General features: G+C 52.5%; 1 protein-coding gene across 1 annotated transcript in view; it reads left to right on the top strand.

Moving 5' to 3' along the window:
* Nucleotides 1-3,568: 3,568 nt before the first annotated feature.
* The window catches only part of LOC308232268 (adenylate cyclase type 10-like), a gene marked incomplete at both ends in the record, with an annotated part of 28,318 nt that continues 14,248 nt past the window's right edge, over nucleotides 3,569-17,638 (top strand). Inside the window, 12 exons of the mRNA XM_080638343.1 lie at nucleotides 3,569-3,636; nucleotides 3,819-4,012; nucleotides 4,316-4,420; nucleotides 12,693-12,731; nucleotides 13,265-13,408; nucleotides 13,889-14,094; nucleotides 14,532-14,625; nucleotides 14,792-14,877; nucleotides 15,433-15,621; nucleotides 15,739-15,860; nucleotides 16,475-16,551; nucleotides 16,838-17,027. Of these exons, the coding sequence (XP_080494469.1) occupies nucleotides 3,569-3,636; nucleotides 3,819-4,012; nucleotides 4,316-4,420; nucleotides 12,693-12,731; nucleotides 13,265-13,408; nucleotides 13,889-14,094; nucleotides 14,532-14,625; nucleotides 14,792-14,877; nucleotides 15,433-15,621; nucleotides 15,739-15,860; nucleotides 16,475-16,551; nucleotides 16,838-17,027 (1,514 nt within the window). The remainder of the gene's footprint in view (nucleotides 3,637-3,818; nucleotides 4,013-4,315; nucleotides 4,421-12,692; nucleotides 12,732-13,264; nucleotides 13,409-13,888; nucleotides 14,095-14,531; nucleotides 14,626-14,791; nucleotides 14,878-15,432; nucleotides 15,622-15,738; nucleotides 15,861-16,474; nucleotides 16,552-16,837; nucleotides 17,028-17,638) is intronic.

Below are 17,638 nucleotides of genomic sequence, written 5' to 3'. Positions count from 1 at the left end.
ACGCTGCTCTCTGATTTGCAGGAGCCTGCAGGTCTACATTAGCTCCAAATGAGAGGGACTTCCCCTGAGGAAAATGCTGCTCCCAGCCCTGTAGGTGGCTGCAGAGGGCCAGAGCTGCAGTGTGGGAAGGGTGATTATTGATCCAGTTCCATTTTTCCCACACGAAGGGTGAATATTGCTTCCCCAGAGAGCTGTTACCTCCCAATAGCCAGTAAAACACCGAGACACCATGTTCAGAGGGAGAAATGGTTGGGTCTTGTGGCTCAGCAGGATGCCCTTTAGCACCAAATCCAAGCTAGTTTCATACCTTTTGGGGTTCCCCTTCTTGCCCTCTCCCCCTTCAACTTCCCCAGTTTGTGTCTTTATGATTTGTAAGGAAATGACTCAGGTTCGGTTTAGGGCATTCCTCCATCCCAGTTTGAGCGTCAGGCCATTCCACCATCCTTCACTCTAATAACCATATTTTGTGGTTTAAGCTGAGCCTGTAACCCGGAACCATGCAGCCACTCGCTCATTCCTCCCCATTCTTCCTCCCCTTGCTTCCCCTGAGCTCACCTGGTTTTGTCAAAGTTCATTCTTTGGTGGGGTGATGAGCGGAGGGAAGTCAGGGTCAGTCGATGGTGACGTGAAGACAGTTCTGCTGCTGCTGCTGGCTTTGCCCATGACTTTATTCTCCGCTGATGATCATAACAGCACATTTCTTCTTTTCAAAGCCCAGAGTGGTGGAGATGGGCATCCAGCTGATGGCCTATGAAAGTGTTACATACCAGGCAACAGCGTATAATCGAGTTCATTGGCTGTTTTCCCCCAGACTGAATCTCCTTGAGGTACACGTGGGAATTCCCCATCTTCCCCCATCACTCGCCAAGTATATCCGGGTCCCTGAGCAAAAGCAATCCCATGAGTGGGTTTGCCTTTACCTGAAGCAGGACTAACCCAGGCTGTCTTCTCCAGCAAATTCTTTATGTGCACCACCGGAACTTTATCCCCTTCTACAGTATGCAAAAGTTCCGGCTGGGCTGGGCCAGCCCTGTTGGCAGATCCTCTGGTGTTGACCAACCAGGTGGCTTTTGGTAAATGTGGATCCCAGTGTCTGAAAGTCCCACCACCCATTGCTCTCAGTCTAGTTTTTAACAGCCCATTGTACCGTTCCATTTTCCCAGAGGCTGCTGCACGGTAGGGGATGTGATATACCCGCTCAGGGCCACGCTCTTTGGCCCAAGTGTCTATAAGGCTGTCCTGGAAATGAGCCCCATTGTCTGACTCAATTCTCTCTGGGGTGCCGTGTCGCCACAAACTCTGTTTCTCAAGGCCCAGGATAGTGTTGCGGGCAGCGGCGTGGGGCACAGCGTATGTTTCCAGCCATCCGGTGGTTGCTTCCAACATGGTAAGCACATGGCCTTTGCCTTGGCGGGTTGGTGGGAGGGTGATACAATCAGTCTGCCAGGCCTCCCCGTATTTGTACTTCAGCCATCGTCCTCCATACCAAAGAGGCTTTAACCGTTTAGCTTGCTTAATTGCAGCACGTGTTTCACACTCGTGAATAACCTGGGCAATAATGTCCATTGTTAAGTCCACCCCTTGATCACGAGCCCATCTATATGTTACATCTCTGCCTTGACGGCATAAGGTGTCTTAGCAACAACTAAAACCACCGGTGTGTTATCAGCATTGTTCTGAGACTAAAGTCGAGACCACAGCACTGCACCAGCTACTAAGAAGGATGAAAATGACCGCTACAGCTGAGCCCAGGACACCATACTGATGAAGAACCTCGTTTGTTGATTTTATGTGCGTGATCTGGCTGTTGGGTGCCACTGGGATCCTGGCAAAGTGATCTGGGAGAAGCAGGAAGGAAAACATGCATGTCTGTGTGGGTTTAAAGTAATCAGTCAGTGCACTGCGTGACATGACTGCACTTTATTGCTTCAGCAGAAGGTTTAACCTCACTTGGTCAGTGTGAATGTGTCCTGGAGGGGTCATTTCCCAGATTTTCCGCTTCTGAAAGCTGAAAGAGTTTGTCTTAGGGGGAATTTTTAACCTGAGAAGCAGTGAGACTAAACTGAATTGATTTAGGTGCTCTGGGACAGAGCAAAACAGAAAACGGTGCAAGGCGTTGCTGCAAAGTTGGTTATTTCTTGTGTAAGAGCCACTGCTTGGGGTTCATCTCCTTCTCCCCTCTTCATTAAGCAGCTCTGAATCCTGATGCTCTTTTGGCACTGGACCAGCTTGACCTTGGTGGGGTTCCAGCAGTGAAGATGAGTGGCATTGGTTGGTGTTGGCTGTGGTTGGAGAGAGAAATGCCCCATAATCAACCCCAATAGGGTCCCCCCAGGTACAAAGGGCATGTGCCAGCCACTCTGTGGCTCTCAGCAAGGTCCTGGCTCGGCCTCTCGCGCAGGAATGACTCTCCCTGGTCAATCCTATGAAACATGCCTAATGATGGCACTTGACCCTGCCTACCCCTGCCTGTGCCTGGCAGCATCAGACCTGCAGCAGGACAGACCCTCAATGCAGGGAACGTGTAGCACAGGCAAACCTGCTCCTGTCCTGGGGTTATCCCAGCTTTGCTACATTATTTTTCAGGAGGATTCAAGAATTAACTGGGGAAATGAACTGGTGGCACCTAAAGACTAGATTTTATGGGGAGGAGAAAAAGGCTGTTAAGGTAGGGACAGCACCTGCAACCAATGGGATTTACCTTCTTCTACCCCACAAATATTAATTTTGGCACTTTGAGCCTGTGCCGTGGAGCCAACGTCATGGAGCCCGTTGAGAGGCAGGAGGGAAGTCTGCACTGGACATGCGTCATGGTTTCAACCCAGCCGGCAGCTAAGGACCACGGGGCCACTCGCTCACCCCCGTTCTGTCCGCCCCAGGTGAGAAGGGAGGAGAATGGGAATGATGTGAAACCTGCAGGTTGAGACGAGAACAGTTTAATAAAATACAACGGAATATTACTACTACTACAAATAATTATGATAAGGGAGACAAGAAGGAGAGAGAATATAAAAGTAAAAGAAGGCTGTTGCTGTCTCTCTGATCAGCTCAAAGGTGGGGGGCATCCTTGTGTTGTTAACCCTCACCCCTCACTCTGAGGAGTGGAGGTTCTCCACCTCCACCACGGACAATGGATCTTCATGATCTTCATGTGGGAGTTCCTGCCCTGGATTGTGTTGAACACCCTTTTGAAAACACAAGGGCATTTTTAATTCCTCTTAAAAATTCCATCAGCACCCTTAAACCAAGCTCTCCTCTTTCTATTTTGGTGGATTTGCAGATCTTTGGGCAGGTCAGCGTTAAAGCACACAGCTGTGTTGAAAGCTGGTTGTAAAGTCGCAGGAAGGCTGAGGGTGATCCTTAGCTCCATCTCCCCACTCAGAAAGTTTAGATTTTAACCCAAACCGGCAATTTTCTAGACGAAAAACAAGCAATGGAAAGCCAGCTAGAGGTGGGTCCTTCCGCCCGGCACATTGCTGGAGCTGGCCAAGCTGAGCAGCTAGTCACTGCAAGCAAAATGGAAACTAACAGGAAGTCTGGTTTCAGTTAAAAGAGGAGGCAATAGAAGATGGCCGCCTCCAGCCAGTGGCCCAGTGTCGAGGAGGAAGCCTCGGCCGTGGGGCAGCAGTTCCAAAGGTGGTGACCCACAGAGAATGTCACTGTCAGCTCATTGTGATGTAGGCGCAGAGCTGACAGGGAAGCAAAGGCCTACTGAGGAGGCCACTGCCAGTGGCTGTGACCACCCTGCGGGCAGAGGGACGGTTGCCCCACATGCAGGCAACTCACATGGCGCAATGGGGTCATATTTCTTCTCCCAGCTGGGCACAGCAGATGATCCCGAGGAGCCCCAGACAGCACAGGGTGCAGATGGTGCCTTCTTCCTGGGAGAGGAAACGTTGCAGCTCACAGCTGGACAAAGTAGCAGCTTTTCTCCCCAGCCTTCTTTCTAGCGACTACCTCGGGAGCAGCTTTCAGGCAGTCCAAGGAGTGCTGGTCTTTGCGGATATTTCAGGTAGGGTGAGCAGGGAGGAGCAACCGTGACATTGAGGGACGTGAGGCACTCTGGGACACACCAGGCCCTTTGGAGCCCTGCCCCTGCTGCTGATAGCGAGTGGCCATAGTGAATGCTGAGGTCTTCTGCTGGGATTCCCGAAGGGGATGGGCTATCATGGGTGGTCAAGCACTGCTGCAACCCATCCTGAGTTGGGGCATGGGAAGGTGCCGGCCTGGGCCCCCCGGCTGGGCGATGCGGAACTGGCTGCCAGGTCCTTTGGTCCCCGGGGCATTTCCTGATTTCTGGGTGTCTCTGTTACAGATTTCACCTCTTTGACAGAGGACTATATCTGGAAGGGTGGTTCAGAGAGAGGCACTGATCAGTTGGCGGAAGACCTCAATCACTACCTGTGTGACGTTTTGGAGGGTAAGAGACATGCTGCAGGACTGCCTGGCAGCAGGCCATAGGGCTGCTTATGGAGGGGGGAGGCTGGTATCCTGGGCAGCCTAGTACTGCTTCCTTGGAAGGGCTGGGACTTTCTGTGGCCTGGAGGAACAGCGGCAGCAGCCAGGCTCTCCTGGTGAGTTAGGACCAGCGCAGGTCCTTTATGCTCCCCGCTGTGGCCAGCCACCTCTGTGCTTCTGATGTGAACACCCAGCTGTTGCCTTCGCGTAGGCTTAGCGACCTGGTTCAGGAACGTCACGGCGACCAGCCCTGGGCCGCTCGGGCCATAAGCTCACTAACACCAATGTGGTGGACGGCAAATGGCGTTTATTGCTTGACGGCACGGTGTTATATAGCTTTGGTTTACAACGTCACATCCGTCTGCTAACATCATAAATCAAGTGCAATTGGCTACTAGGAGAGGGGCCCTATCTTCCCGTACAGCGCGATATCTTCCGACCGTCAGACCCTGGTCCGGGGTAAGATGTGAGCGATAAACAAATTCTTCAGGATGGTAAATTATCTTGGGAATTATAGACACTTGGACACAGTATTCCGCCAATTTGTTAAAGTTGTCTAAGGATAAACAGGGTGTGACTCCAATAATAGAACAGATCCATTTAGCATTGGTGACTGGTATTAACCATTTTGCTGAGATATTATCTTGTATCTTACTAACACACAACTGTTGTTTGTTGTCTGGGACAGCACCCAGACATACACCGCTTCCTACCACCTGTGCTAGTGTTATGCTTTGTTTTTCCATCTCCCATGTACATTGGGGCGGATTTGTACCATTTGCTAGAATAGGTATGTCACTTACTCCTACAGCCTCATAAAAAGGTGGTTTTATTCCATAGCATAGCCAGCAATGCTCTGTAAAGTTCGGATGGGTTTTGTTTAATACTCGATAGCTGGCCTGCATCATTCCCCAGAGAGGATCTTCATAGCGAATTGTATTGGTGTGTGGTCTCACTGTGTTACGTATTACTGTGGGTGTGGTGCTATATTTTGCTGTAGGTACATCAGGTTCAGTTAGTTTTCTGACTATAGGATTTTGGCCAGGGGTTGGTAGGAGTGTTTTACCAGCAAATGTTAGTTTAGGGTGTACTGGCAATGGATCAGCCGGAATCAATGTTTTTTGGATACGAATGCGGCCACCTCTATCTTTTCCTGTTTGATAATATCGAACTCCCCATATCTTTCCCAAGAGCCAACTCGGATGTTGAGGATTACTTACATTCAAATAGAGGTGCTTACAATAATTTGTACCATAAAATGTCGATATGGCGTAAGGAGAGTGAAATTCTTCACCTCTATTTATAGGTGGGGGTCTACACCCATAAGGAGCCCAGGATACCCGCAGAAAGGGGTCTTTCCCTGGCTCTGGAATCCAGGCATTTGCAATCGTCTCACAGCCCCAGTAAGCGCAATAATAGTGCCCGGGGTAGTTGCAGTAACTCTTTCCCGGATTGGAACTAGGGCAGAAATAGTATGCTCCTCGTTCAAAGCAGAGTATTGTAGGTATTAGTTGGCAAAGGGTGGCCATAAAACTAGGAGCCCCTGACGTTGTTATGGTTTGTATAACTGTACCAGAATCAAATTGATATAGTGTCCATTTGAAAGGTTGATGAGGATAATGAGAATTCGATTCTGCCCTCGCTACAGTGAAAAGCCCCAAAAACATGATCACACAAAGGTACCGTAGCCCCTTTTTGGGAGGGGCCTTTTGACGATGCTGTTGCTCTGACGACGTGGGGTGTTCAGTTGCCGGAGGGCTCTTTGGGGCAGGTAAGGAATTGGCTGGTTCATCGTCCCCTTGTGGTAGTGGGAAGTACCGGTCACGAGGGTGTCCAATGAATCGGTCCTGTAAACAAAAACTCACAATTTTCATCAGTTTTGTCCTTCAAATCTGGTTTGATTGATTTAATTGGGCACCATTTAATTCTGTTATCTTTTTTGACTGCAGCGTATCCCCGTCCTGTTAGGACTAATCTCCACCCGTGTTCCCATTCTCCCAGTTCATTTCTGACTATGACCAATGGGCCATCATCTAATACACGAGTGGACCAATGTTTTTGGGCAGGGCTGTTTGCTTCCTCTCCCCTGGGAAACTGATTCAATGCTAAGAGAGCGGTTGCTAGTAGGCGGGCTTGGTCTCCTGTAGGGATGGTATTGTTAAACCCTTCTGTCTTTGCTAATACCTCTAATTTGGATTTCAAGGTTTGGTTTGCTCGCTCGACTATGGCCTGCCCTGTGCTGTTATATGGAATGCCGTGTGTTAGAGTGATGCCCCATTTTAAAGCAAATGCTTGAACTGATTTAGAGATAAAATTTGGGCCATTGTCTGTTTTGATTTGTTTTGGAATGCCAAGCCATGCCATGACCGACAACCAATGTTGAATAGTTGCTTTAGAGCTCGCTTTAAGATGTTGGGTGGCGGCGATTACTCCGCTGTATGTGTCCACGGTCACTGCTAGCCACGCTCGAGGCTTCAGTAATTGGCAAAGTGTAAAATCTGTCTGCCATATTTCGGAGGCTTTAAGGCCTCTGGGGTTGACTCCGCAGGGCCACAGTGGTGCTTTCTGACAATGAGGGCACGTTGCCACTATGTGTTTTGCGTCGGTGACTGAAAGTCCGCATCTCTTTGCTAACGCTTTGGCTCCGATATGGAGGGATTCATGTAACTGACGGGCTTCTCTTAGTGTCCACAGGCCTTTCGCGGCAGCATCTGCTTTGTCATTGCCGATTTGAAAAAATCCCTTAACTGGGTCATGACTATTGATGTGAATAACTGATATGGTACCTTGTCGGGTGGAAAGCGCTTCTTCCAGCATAAGAGCTATTGAAGATGTTGACACACCAGGCCCCGACATAGCTAGGCAGAGTTTGGCTACAAACATTGAATCAGTGACTATGTTGAGATGCTCCGTTGGGAACAGTCCACACGCTAGCACTACGGCTGCTGCTTCTAACTGTTGAACCGAAAGTGTGTGGTCGGTCATTTTTACACAGTGCCATTCTTCCTTTGATTGCCATACCGCTGCTGCGGTTGAAGTCGCTGAGGACGCGTCTGTAAAAACTGTAGGTCCCTGTTGAGGCCGATCCAGGATTTTCTGTGGAAGGTCGATGTCGATGACCGCCAGCATTTGAGTCCAGGGGGGCTTTGCAGCATATCGGATTTCTCCGCCGAATCCGACGAGGGCTATAGCTAGATGCTCTGACATCGCCACCGATTGCGTCGGGAGCTGTTTACGAAAGGGTAGGAATATCTTGGCAGGTTCGATGCCTAGGTGTCTTAAAGCGAGTTTTCTACCTTTCATGATAAGGTTACCAAGGCACTCGACTCCGGGGGAAAATGCACGTGACGGTTTTCCGAGAACTACCCACTGTATTGGGTGTGCCTTGTCAGGGGGTCCCTGAGCCAGTGCTCCCACTCCCCCTCCTTTGGTGAAATGCACATACAGGTCAAGCGACACATCTGGGTTCCATCTGGCGAGTGTGCTTGACGACGCCTGTTTTTCAATGAAGTCAAGACTGTCCATTGCTTCTGGTGTTAGTACCTTCTGTTCCCATGGGTGTTTTCCTTTCGAAAGGTCATACAGCGGGGCCATGATATTCGGAGGGATCAGGACAATGTTGCGAAGCCATTGTAGGGACCCCACTAGCTGTTGCATATCGTGGAGTGTTTTGACATGTCGGTGAATTTTTACTTGGGGTGGAGTTATATAGGAACTCGTGATTTCTACTCCCAAGAAGCTCACGCATGGTCCCCTTTTAATTTTCGCACTCGCAATTTCGAACCCATTTGTTTTTAAGGTTTCAGAAACCAGTGATATTAACTGGTCCACCTGCTTTCCTGATGGTGCGGCGATTAAGATATCGTCCATATATTGAATGATGGTCGCAGTTGGGTCGTTATGTCGGATCGGTGCCAAGGCTCGATCCACTGTAATCTGACAGATGGTGGGTGAATTGACCATTCCTTGAGGCAGCACTTTCCACTGGAAACGTAAATTAGGACGTTGGCTATTTGGGAATACGACAGAAAAAGCAAACCGTTCTTTGTCCTCTTCATGTAAGGGTATGGAGAAAAAACAGTCCTTAATATCAAGAACGGCACAAGGTTGTCCTTTTGGTATCATAGAGTTCATGGGTAACAGCGTTTGAACGGGACCCATAGGTTGGATAGTCTTATTTACCTCACGTAGGTCATGAAGAAGGCGAAATCCTTCACCCTTTCGTTTAGGTATGACAAAAACTGGTGTGTTCCATGGGCTGGTAGAGGGCTCTATATGTCCTCGTTGTAGTTCACGGTCAAGTAATTCGAGGAGAGCATCCATTCGAGGCTTTGACAAGGGCCACTGCTCGACCCATACTGGATCAGATGATTTCCAAGTTAATTTAATTGGTGGAAGTGGGTGTACGGCAGTGGCCCCTACGGTAAATTTGTCACCCTGGCATTCAATAGGGTTAGGGCGTCTCTTCCCAGCAGGGGTGGAACTCCAGACATAACATACGGAGAGAGGGTGATAGTTTTTTCTGGCCCATTCTCAGTATGGAGAGTGATTGCTATTAATTGAGTGCTCTTTCGAGCCCGAGATAGTCCTCCAACTCCACCCACCATGGGGGCGTTTTCCAGCATCCAGTGCGGAGGCCAGCTCGTCTCAGGAATGACTGTAACATCCGCTCCAGTATCGATCAAAAAGGGGACACTAATAGTGGTACTGTCCTTGGCATTGAGAAGGGAGCAGATCCCCCATATCACTGGTGGATTATCGCATTTTAGTGCCAGGGCCACCCTGGGGTCCCGCTCCCAGAGGGTGGTCCTTGTTGTTCCTGAGATAGAGGCGGGTTCGTTAGAGCTGTCGGTTGAGTTGTGAAGTTGGTTACGCCTTGAGAAGGTAACGGGTTCGGGGGTACTTCGCCCAAACTGAAGTTGGCATAATGGGGCCGCCTCACATTCAAAGTGGGAGAGGGCTGTGTGCGGCCCAAGTGCCCCCTCCCCTTCGCGTTTTCCCGTTTAGATCTACAGTCTTTAGCAAAATGTCCTTTCTTTCCACAGGCCCAACACGGTCCCCTGGGCCTGTTCTGGCGCGGGGGGGGCAGTGGGCAACTATTTATAACGTGGCCTGTCTGGCCGCACTTAAGACATACCATCATATTGGTAACTACGGTGCGAACAGCCGCTTGAATTGGTGTTAAATGCTCTTCCTTTGCGACGTGCTTGATCATGTCTGCAATGCTTGACCCCACTGGGAGTGACCGCAGAATCTCTTTGGTTGTCGAATTACACTGCTGGCGTAGACACTCTGCCACAACCGGGCCCTTTGCTTCTGCAGGCAGGTTTGAAGAGTCGACCGCGGCCTGGAGACGATCCACAAACTGTGTAAAGCTTTCACTTTCATTTTGTTTTATTGTGGACCATGGCGATGGCTTAGCAACAACTCTAGAAGCTGTGCGAATAGCTTCTCTGGCTGCACGAGTGGTTGTCATTACCTCGTGAGCCCGCAGGCCCTGGGCCTGTGCTTGCGAGGTAGTCATTGTTGGGTCTGTGCCCATCAGCCACTGCAGACTGGAGCCGTGCAGCGGATGATCGGCCCCGACTGCTTGGGCTAACTGCCTCGCACAGTTTTCTTCCCATTCCTGTTTAAAAACAATCATCCCCGCTCCATCAAAAATCAATCTACAAGTTTGCTTTATATCGAATGGGAGCATATCATCTGCCCCAAAGATACCATCTATAAGGGTAGAGACCATGGCAGAATTAATACCTTTATCTGCAATTGCTTTAACAATTGTTTGTATATCCTTAGGATTTATTGGTGAGTGGACCCTCTGTCCCCCATCCGTCACTCGGACTGGAAATGCCAATGGGATCGATGGGGTCCAGTCAGCACAATCAATCATTATTTTCCTCCAGTCCGTGAGGGGGACCTCCTCCTCCTGTGATTCCTTTTTAATTTGGGCAGGGATAACTGAACCCTTAGTTCTGTTTATTTCTGTTTGTGGCCACTCTAAATTTGAACCTGTCGAGAGCTGCTCCTCCCGACTATTGTCTGATCCCCAGCTAGCGTCTGATTCAGAATCAGAACTCGATTGACTGGTTGTATCTGGTGTCCGGTATCTTTTTGTCGGGCTGCGGCCGCGTCCGCTTCCCTTGTGGGGGGGGTAGTCCTTCCCCTTGTGGGCGGGTCGCTCCTTCCCCTTACGGGCGGGCCGGTCCTGCCCCTTGCGCCCGCCCCTCCTCCCCATTGGTTCGTCCCGCCCACCAATCGAGGGGGAACTGGCCCTACGGCGGCCGCTCTGATTGGCTGCCCGCTTTTCTCTCGCGTCCCGCCCCCCGCCTTTGTGCTCATTCGCTTTCTCCTCCCCCTCCCGTTCCTGCTTGCTTATTAAGGCTGGCTTTTCCTCCCCGTTCCCGCCAAAGATGTCCTCGCCCCGCCCCCCGCCTTTGAGCTCGGCGCCATCTTAGGGTGCATAGGGTGGAGGCTCAGCCCAGCCTGCTGTGGCCTCAGCATTCCTTGCAGCATTTCTTGCTTCCTCGGCCAGCCCACCCCAAAAAGATTCTGCATTTGTCCGTTGGTTAGAAGACGTGTCTGGATTCGAGAGCTGGGGGGGGTGTCGCCCTCCCGAGATACAGCAGGCTCAGGAGAGCCGGGAATGTCAGGGAGGGGAATGTCAGGGGGGTGCGGAGTCTGCGTAGCTGCTCCGATCCCCAGTTTTGGGGTGTCTCGGAGGCTGGATTTCGCAGCCTGCCAGGTTTCCTGCTCATGTATGGCTTTCCGCAGGGCCTGCATAACTTTCCCCCATGATTTAAGGCTCTTGCCAGAGCCCGAGGATATAGTCTCCTCAGCTAAGGCTTTGGAGCATTTATCCCACACCTCCGGGTGGAGAATATCCACCAGCTGCTCGACGACCCCGAGCTGTAGAAGCCTCGCTACTGCGAGAGTAAAATCTTTGGGCTTACAACTAATACCCCATTGTTTATGTATTTCGGATACGACCTTAACAATGGACTCCATCCTCCTTGTGGGTCCGGGAGCGTCCTCCCCGGCGGGCTACTCTCGCTGCTCCGGCCGACGTTCACCCGTCCAGGCGATGTTCCCGGGTTTCGGCACCACTTGTTGCCTTCGCGTAGGCTTAGCGACCTGGTTCAGGAACGTCACGGCGACCAGCCCTGGGCCACTCGGGCCATAAGCTCACTAACACCAATGTGGTGGACGGCAAATGGCGTTTATTGCTTGATGGCACGGTGTTATATAGCTTTGGTTTACAACGTCACATTCGTCTGCTAACATCATAAATCAAGTGCAATTGGCTACTAGGAGAGGGGCCCCATCTTCCCGTACAGCGCGGTATCTTCCGACCGTCAGACCCTGGCTACCCACACCCAGCTCTGTGGTGCCTGGGAGCCCAGAGCAGGCTGAGAGCACCAAGCGAGTGCCAGTGCACAAGTGACCTGGGGATGCTGGCACTGATGTGTGTGTGAAAGACAGAGAGAGACAGAGATCCTTCCAAGCCCATTTTCTCAGGGAGTGTCTCGACCCTTCTGAGCTGATCATGAGCACGTTCTGGACACCCCTTTGGCAGCATTTGTAAAGAAAATCAAGAGTCCTCGAAGAGGATGAAGGGCCTAGAGCATCTCTCCTACGAGGAAAGGCTGGGAGAACTGGGCCTGTTTAGCCTAGGGAAGAGTAGGCTGCAGGGGATCTTATAGTAATGTATCCAAAACCTCAAGGGAGGGAGCAGATCGGACAGAGCTAGGCTCTTTCCAGTGGTGCCCATTGTCAGGACCAGAGGCCATGCCATGGGCATGCATTGAAGCACAGGAGTTTCCCTCTGTAAGTTGGGAAACACTTTTTGGGTGGGGGGGGTGTGACTGACTGATTGCCAGGGAGCTTGTGAAATCTTCCTCCTTTGGCTCTTCCAAAGCCATCTAGCCAGCGTCCTGGGCAGCTGGCTCTGCCCCGCTTGAGAGCAGGGTTGGACCAGATGGACCCCGGAGGTCCCTTCCAGCCTCCACCATTCTGAAATTAGGTGGCAGCTCGAGGCCATGCCTCTGGGCCTTCTGTGCAGGTACCAGGGCTGCAGCCCCTGGGAGCCTGGGAGCCAGGCCAGGGTGGTGCTTTGCTAAGCTGTGCCGGATAGTGCACCATCGCCTGGGCTCTCCGCTCTGAGCATGGGGGCTTCCTTTGTGGCTTATGGAAGAAGGTGCCCACATGACTCTTCCTTTCCTTCCCTCTGTCCACAGACATGCTGGCTCTTGGAGGTGACATCTTGAAGTTTGCTGGTATGTACTTAGGAGGATGATGCCCGTGGGTATGAACGTGCAGCACGGGACTGTTGTTGCAGCTCTGCTGCCCTCCTCCAGAGGCTCTGTGCAGCACCTTGAGCCATCTTCCTGGCCACTCTCATACCCCTTTGCAGCGCCCTTTCTCCAGGCTTCTCTTCCCACCCTGAGCCTGCAGTTTGGCTTTGGCGAGGGTGGTGGCTCCCTTCCCTCTGCCTCAGCTTGTAAGGCTCTGTGCTGGGGGTGAGTGCAGAGGCAGCACTGAGAGGAGGAGACCTACTAGAAGGTGAAGGCAAAGGCGTTTATTGGAGTGCTGGTGAGGGACAGGGGGGCCCTGGTGACAGCACAGCTCAGGCTGCCGGGGCGCGAGAGGAGGAGGAGTCCCAGCGAGTCCAGAGGTCCTCCAGGCCTATGGCCTCCCACAAGTCCATCTTTTTCAGCACGTCATCTGGTTTCTGCAGTCCCTGCCACGGAGCACAGGTCAGGGAGAGTCAGGTCTCAGCAGAGCCTTGACGTTCCCTCGCTTTCCCCAGGGGATGCTGTGCTGCTGCTGTGGAGAGCAAGACCCAGTGAGATGGCCAAGACCATCAGCCTTGTGGTGCACTGTAGCTGGCAGATCCAGAAGAAGCACCGGAAGCATGACATGCTTGTGGGTCAGAAATTCCGACTGAAGATAGGTACAAGTGCTGTGCCAGGCGCGGATCTGTGGCACTCTCCTGTGCCACAGGGTGCTTCGCACTGGCAGGGAATGTGGCGATCCTTTTCCTTGCTGGATTCTCCCCTGCCTTTCGCAAAGAGCAAAGGGGAGCTGCATTGCTTAAGGCCGTGAGAAGGGCTTCTTCAGGCTGTAGTTTCTGTTGAGCAGACAGCTACAACTTGCCTGCATGTAAAGGGGGTGGGTGGTGGTCAGGGGCTTGGTTTGCTGGGTTTCTGGGGCAGGTAAGATGTCCAGCACTCTCAACACAGCGTCACTGTGCACTTGGGTTGTCTATTTCTTAACACTCATTTAAGGGACCTGTGTCAGTATCCCCTTGAGAAGGATGGAGGATGCCCTCCCCTTCCATAATGACCATCTCCCCATTGGGGTTCAGACTGGCTTCTGAACAGCTGAAATGCTGCAGGCTGTAGAGCTCTGCTTCCCCCTCTCTCTCTCCCAGGGATCTCTGCGGGGAATATGCACCACCTGAGGTTTGGAGACGAGAGGCAGCAGTACTTTTGTGTCATTGGCAAGGCCGTGGACGATGTCCGTGAGGCCACAAAGCTTGCAAAAGCAGGGGAAATTGTCCTCTCAGCCTCCTGCTGGGAGCTATGTGAGAAGCACAGGCTCAGGACCAGCCATATTGCGGGCAAAACGGCTGTGAAGGTAGGTGGATGGGACAGCATCTAGAGCCATCTAAGGACCTGGACCTGGACCTGGACCTGAAGGAGGGAGGTGTCAGAAGGCTGAAGACCTGAATGCAGAGAGAGTTGTAGCTGTGAAAGCGGAGAGCAGCTGATGCTCTTGTCCTTCCATGTGAGGAGTAACTCTGGGCTGGGCTTGCTTGGTTTGAGGGGTCAGGAAGCACTGGGAGAGTTTTGGCCCCACCAGCAGTGTCCTCTGTGGGTCACAGAGCTGTTGACAGCTGGGGGATGCTCAGAAGATGTCTGCTCACCCCCAGTGTTTCTGAGGAAGCACTGCTGTCCTGTCCAGCCAGGTAGACTTCTCTCCCCTCTTCTGGGCAGTGACAATGGAAGGCAGGATCTGTCCCCTGGGCCTCCTGGAGAGGTCGGTGTCAGTGCTTTCCTTCTGTGTACCTTCAGGTTATGGGCATGAACCAGATGTCTCCGTCGGAATGCCAAGATGTTTTAGACAAGCTTCCACAGAAGGAGAAGTGCCTCTTCACGGAAAACGAATGTGAGTGCCAGATTCACCTTGTTTTGGTTCAGCTCTGCCCTAAGCACCTGCAGGTGGCAACACAAGCAAACGCAGGAGACTCTCCCCTCTTGCCAGTGCTAGCCCCTGCTTTCCAACAGCTCGTAGTCCCATCCTCCCAGCAACCACGTGTGTTTCCTCTCCGCAGATGCTGCCACGCCTGCTCTTTTCTTGATCCCTGATACTCATTTGGGAGACATACTTAGTTACATACCAGAAGCTGTTCTCCGGCAGGTACGGCTGGGCCATTGCTGCCGGGGCTGCTTTTTTGCAGGGCAGAAGAAGTGGGGTGCATTCAGAGATGGAGTTTTCATGAGAGCAAACAAACCGAAGAAAATGCATCCCGAGATGACAATGGGGGCAAACTGGGCCAAGGGGCACCGGTGCTGCACCACTGTAGGAGTTGTCCTCAGAGAGATGGGTGGTGGGGCAGACATTTGCATCTCTGTCTTTTCTGTGGGTATGGCTCTTCATTGTGGACGTGATGGCAGGATAAAGGGAGATTCCACTGAAGTCCCCAGAGCATCGCTGGGTGCCGCCACTCATGTCTATAACTGTCCCAAGACGGGGTGTTACCGGAGCACCGTTCTCACCTTTGTCATTTGTGTTCTGATCTGGTATCTGCCTGCCGCAGGCTGAGCAGCCTGCCGACCGTTTACACCGGGAGGAGGATCTTCTCTTCCCCCGCTAGTACCTGCTGTTGCCAGGACACCAGCTCTCCCTTTGTACCTGGTGTGGGCAGCCCCCGGGAGAGCAGGCCTGCGAAGCCATCATGCTCTTGTTTTCCAGCTTGAAGACAGAGTGCCGCAGGACTTCCTCTGTGAGCTACGGCCGGTCACCATCCTCTTCCTCCACCTGGATTTTGATGCAAGGAACATAGTATCCTTCCGCAGTGTCCTCAATGAAGTCAGCAGCCTGATGCAGGAAATTATCTGTCCGCACAAAGGTGAAGTGAACAAAGTCATCCTGTTTGACAAAGTGAGTGTGGGGTGGAATCATCTCCCCCCAACCCAAGAGGGTGGACACTGAGCAAGAGGGGAAGATTCCTTCCATCTTAGGCATTGTGGCAAGACGTGCTGCATCTGTCCTTGGCAGGGCTGCACATTCCTCTGTGTGTTTGGGCTCCCCGGAGTAAAGCTGCCCCACGAGAGCATTCATGCCTTGCAGAGTGCTTTTCAGATCTTCAACTCGTGCTCCAAGATCATTGGAAAAAAAGGGTGAGTGTGTGGTGGGGCCGAGGGAGTGCGGGCTGCCTGGGCCAGCATAAAGTAGGGGACGAGTGTTGCTTCTAGCTTACCCTCCCTTGTCCTCCCTTCCTTGGCAGGAAGGAAACAGTGCCCTGAGAGGTAGCAGGCAATCCCTGGGCTTATCCTTGGGCAGCCAGGCAGAGTGTCTCCAAGCACACCCTGCTAGCCACCATGCTGGAATGAGCCCTGGTGAAGGCGAGAGGCTCCTTGGTGCCAGAAGCAGCACCTTCTGGGTGACTGGCCTGTGAACAGTGACGGGGCCTAGACACCTGATCTCACATTGCTGTCATCACAGGCGGTGACACTGTGGCACCTTCTTCCCTCCCTCTTTTCCCCCTGGTCACGGGTCACAGCTCAGGGAATGTGGTCTCAGGAGAAGTGCCCAAAAGTTCCTGCCTGTGTGTCCTTGCCGCCTGGGTCCTTTACACCCCTGAGCTCTCCGTATCGCCGAACCCCAGGCTGGCAGGGCAGGATGGCCAGTGGCCCAGGCTAGTACTGAGGGGAGATGAGGGAAGAGATGAAGCTGGGCGGGCAGGACTGCACCTGGAGTGCTGCTGAAGCCGTGTTGTTTCCCTGTGTGCCAGGACAGTGTCTGTGTCTGTTACCAGTGGGACGGCGTTCTGTGGCCTCACTGGCCACCCTCGGAGGCACGAGTACACAGGTACAAGCATGTGTCTGCAGCGTGGGAAAGTGGCGTGAGCTGTTGGGAAGAGGAAGACAGGCTGGGACAGCGCTTGCCCGACAGCCAGCCAGGAATGGCCCAGGCAGCGCCAGTCCTGGCCTGGGGTGGGACGCTGAGCTCCACAGCTGGTTGTTCCCCTGGGATCTGCTTAACCCACTGTGGGGCTGCGGGTGTCGGATGTAAGGCAGCTGTTGGCCTGGAAGGGCACTGTGGAGCTGGTGGCACAGGTACCTCACTGTGTGCTCTTTCTTCATCTCTCCGGCAGTCATCGGCCAGAAGGTGAACTTGGCAGCGCGGATGATGGTGAGCTACTCTGGGCTGGTGACCTGTGATACCACAACCTATGCCAACTCTGGGCTGCCCTCTTGCTGCTTCAAGGAGCTGCCGGAGAGACAGATGAAAGGCTTCAAACATCCTGTCACTGTCTATCAGTATGTGGGCATCACCACCAAGAGGTGAGTGTCCTCTGAGAAGTCTGGATGAGGGGATGGTGGCAACAAGGGTCCAGCTTGGCCAGGATAGGGGAGTTCTGCAGAGAGAGCAGAAGCCGCTCTCCGTTCACTGTGGGTGAGACGGTCGGAAGCCCTGCTGTGGGAGGCTTTTTACCTCTCTTCCCTGCTGTCTTCTCTTGCTGGGAGAGTGGGAGTGAAACCACAGGGATGGGGAAGGTTTTGTTTTGGTAGACACAACCTGGCTTTCAGGCTCTGTTCAAACGGCTTTCAATCGTGCTTTCCGTGCTGTGCTTGCTCTGCCACATGCCCTGGTAATGCTGACCCAAGAAGGTTTTGTCCTAGCTGCTCCTGAGTGGGAAGCTTTGGGCCTGTCTGGTTCCCATGGACAAAGGTGGACCATCAGGGCCTTCTTCGTCACCTCTTCCTCCTCAAACCTGGGCTCTTCCTCTGGGCCAGGATCTGAGCTTCTTTTTGGATGACGGTTTGAATGTTAGTCTCTGAAAATACAGGAAGACTTAAGTCAAAGGTGCCAGGTGCCTGGAATCCCAACCAAGGGGGGCTCAAGTCCTTGTTTCCAAGGCTCTTGGTTTTTCTTGGCCAATGCCGTAAAGATA

Source organism: Psittacula echo (assembly GCF_963264785.1).
Source record: "Psittacula echo genome assembly, chromosome: Z".
NCBI lineage: Eukaryota > Metazoa > Chordata > Aves > Psittaciformes > Psittacidae > Psittacula > Psittacula echo.
This window is presented reverse-complemented; position numbering and strand designations above follow the sequence as displayed.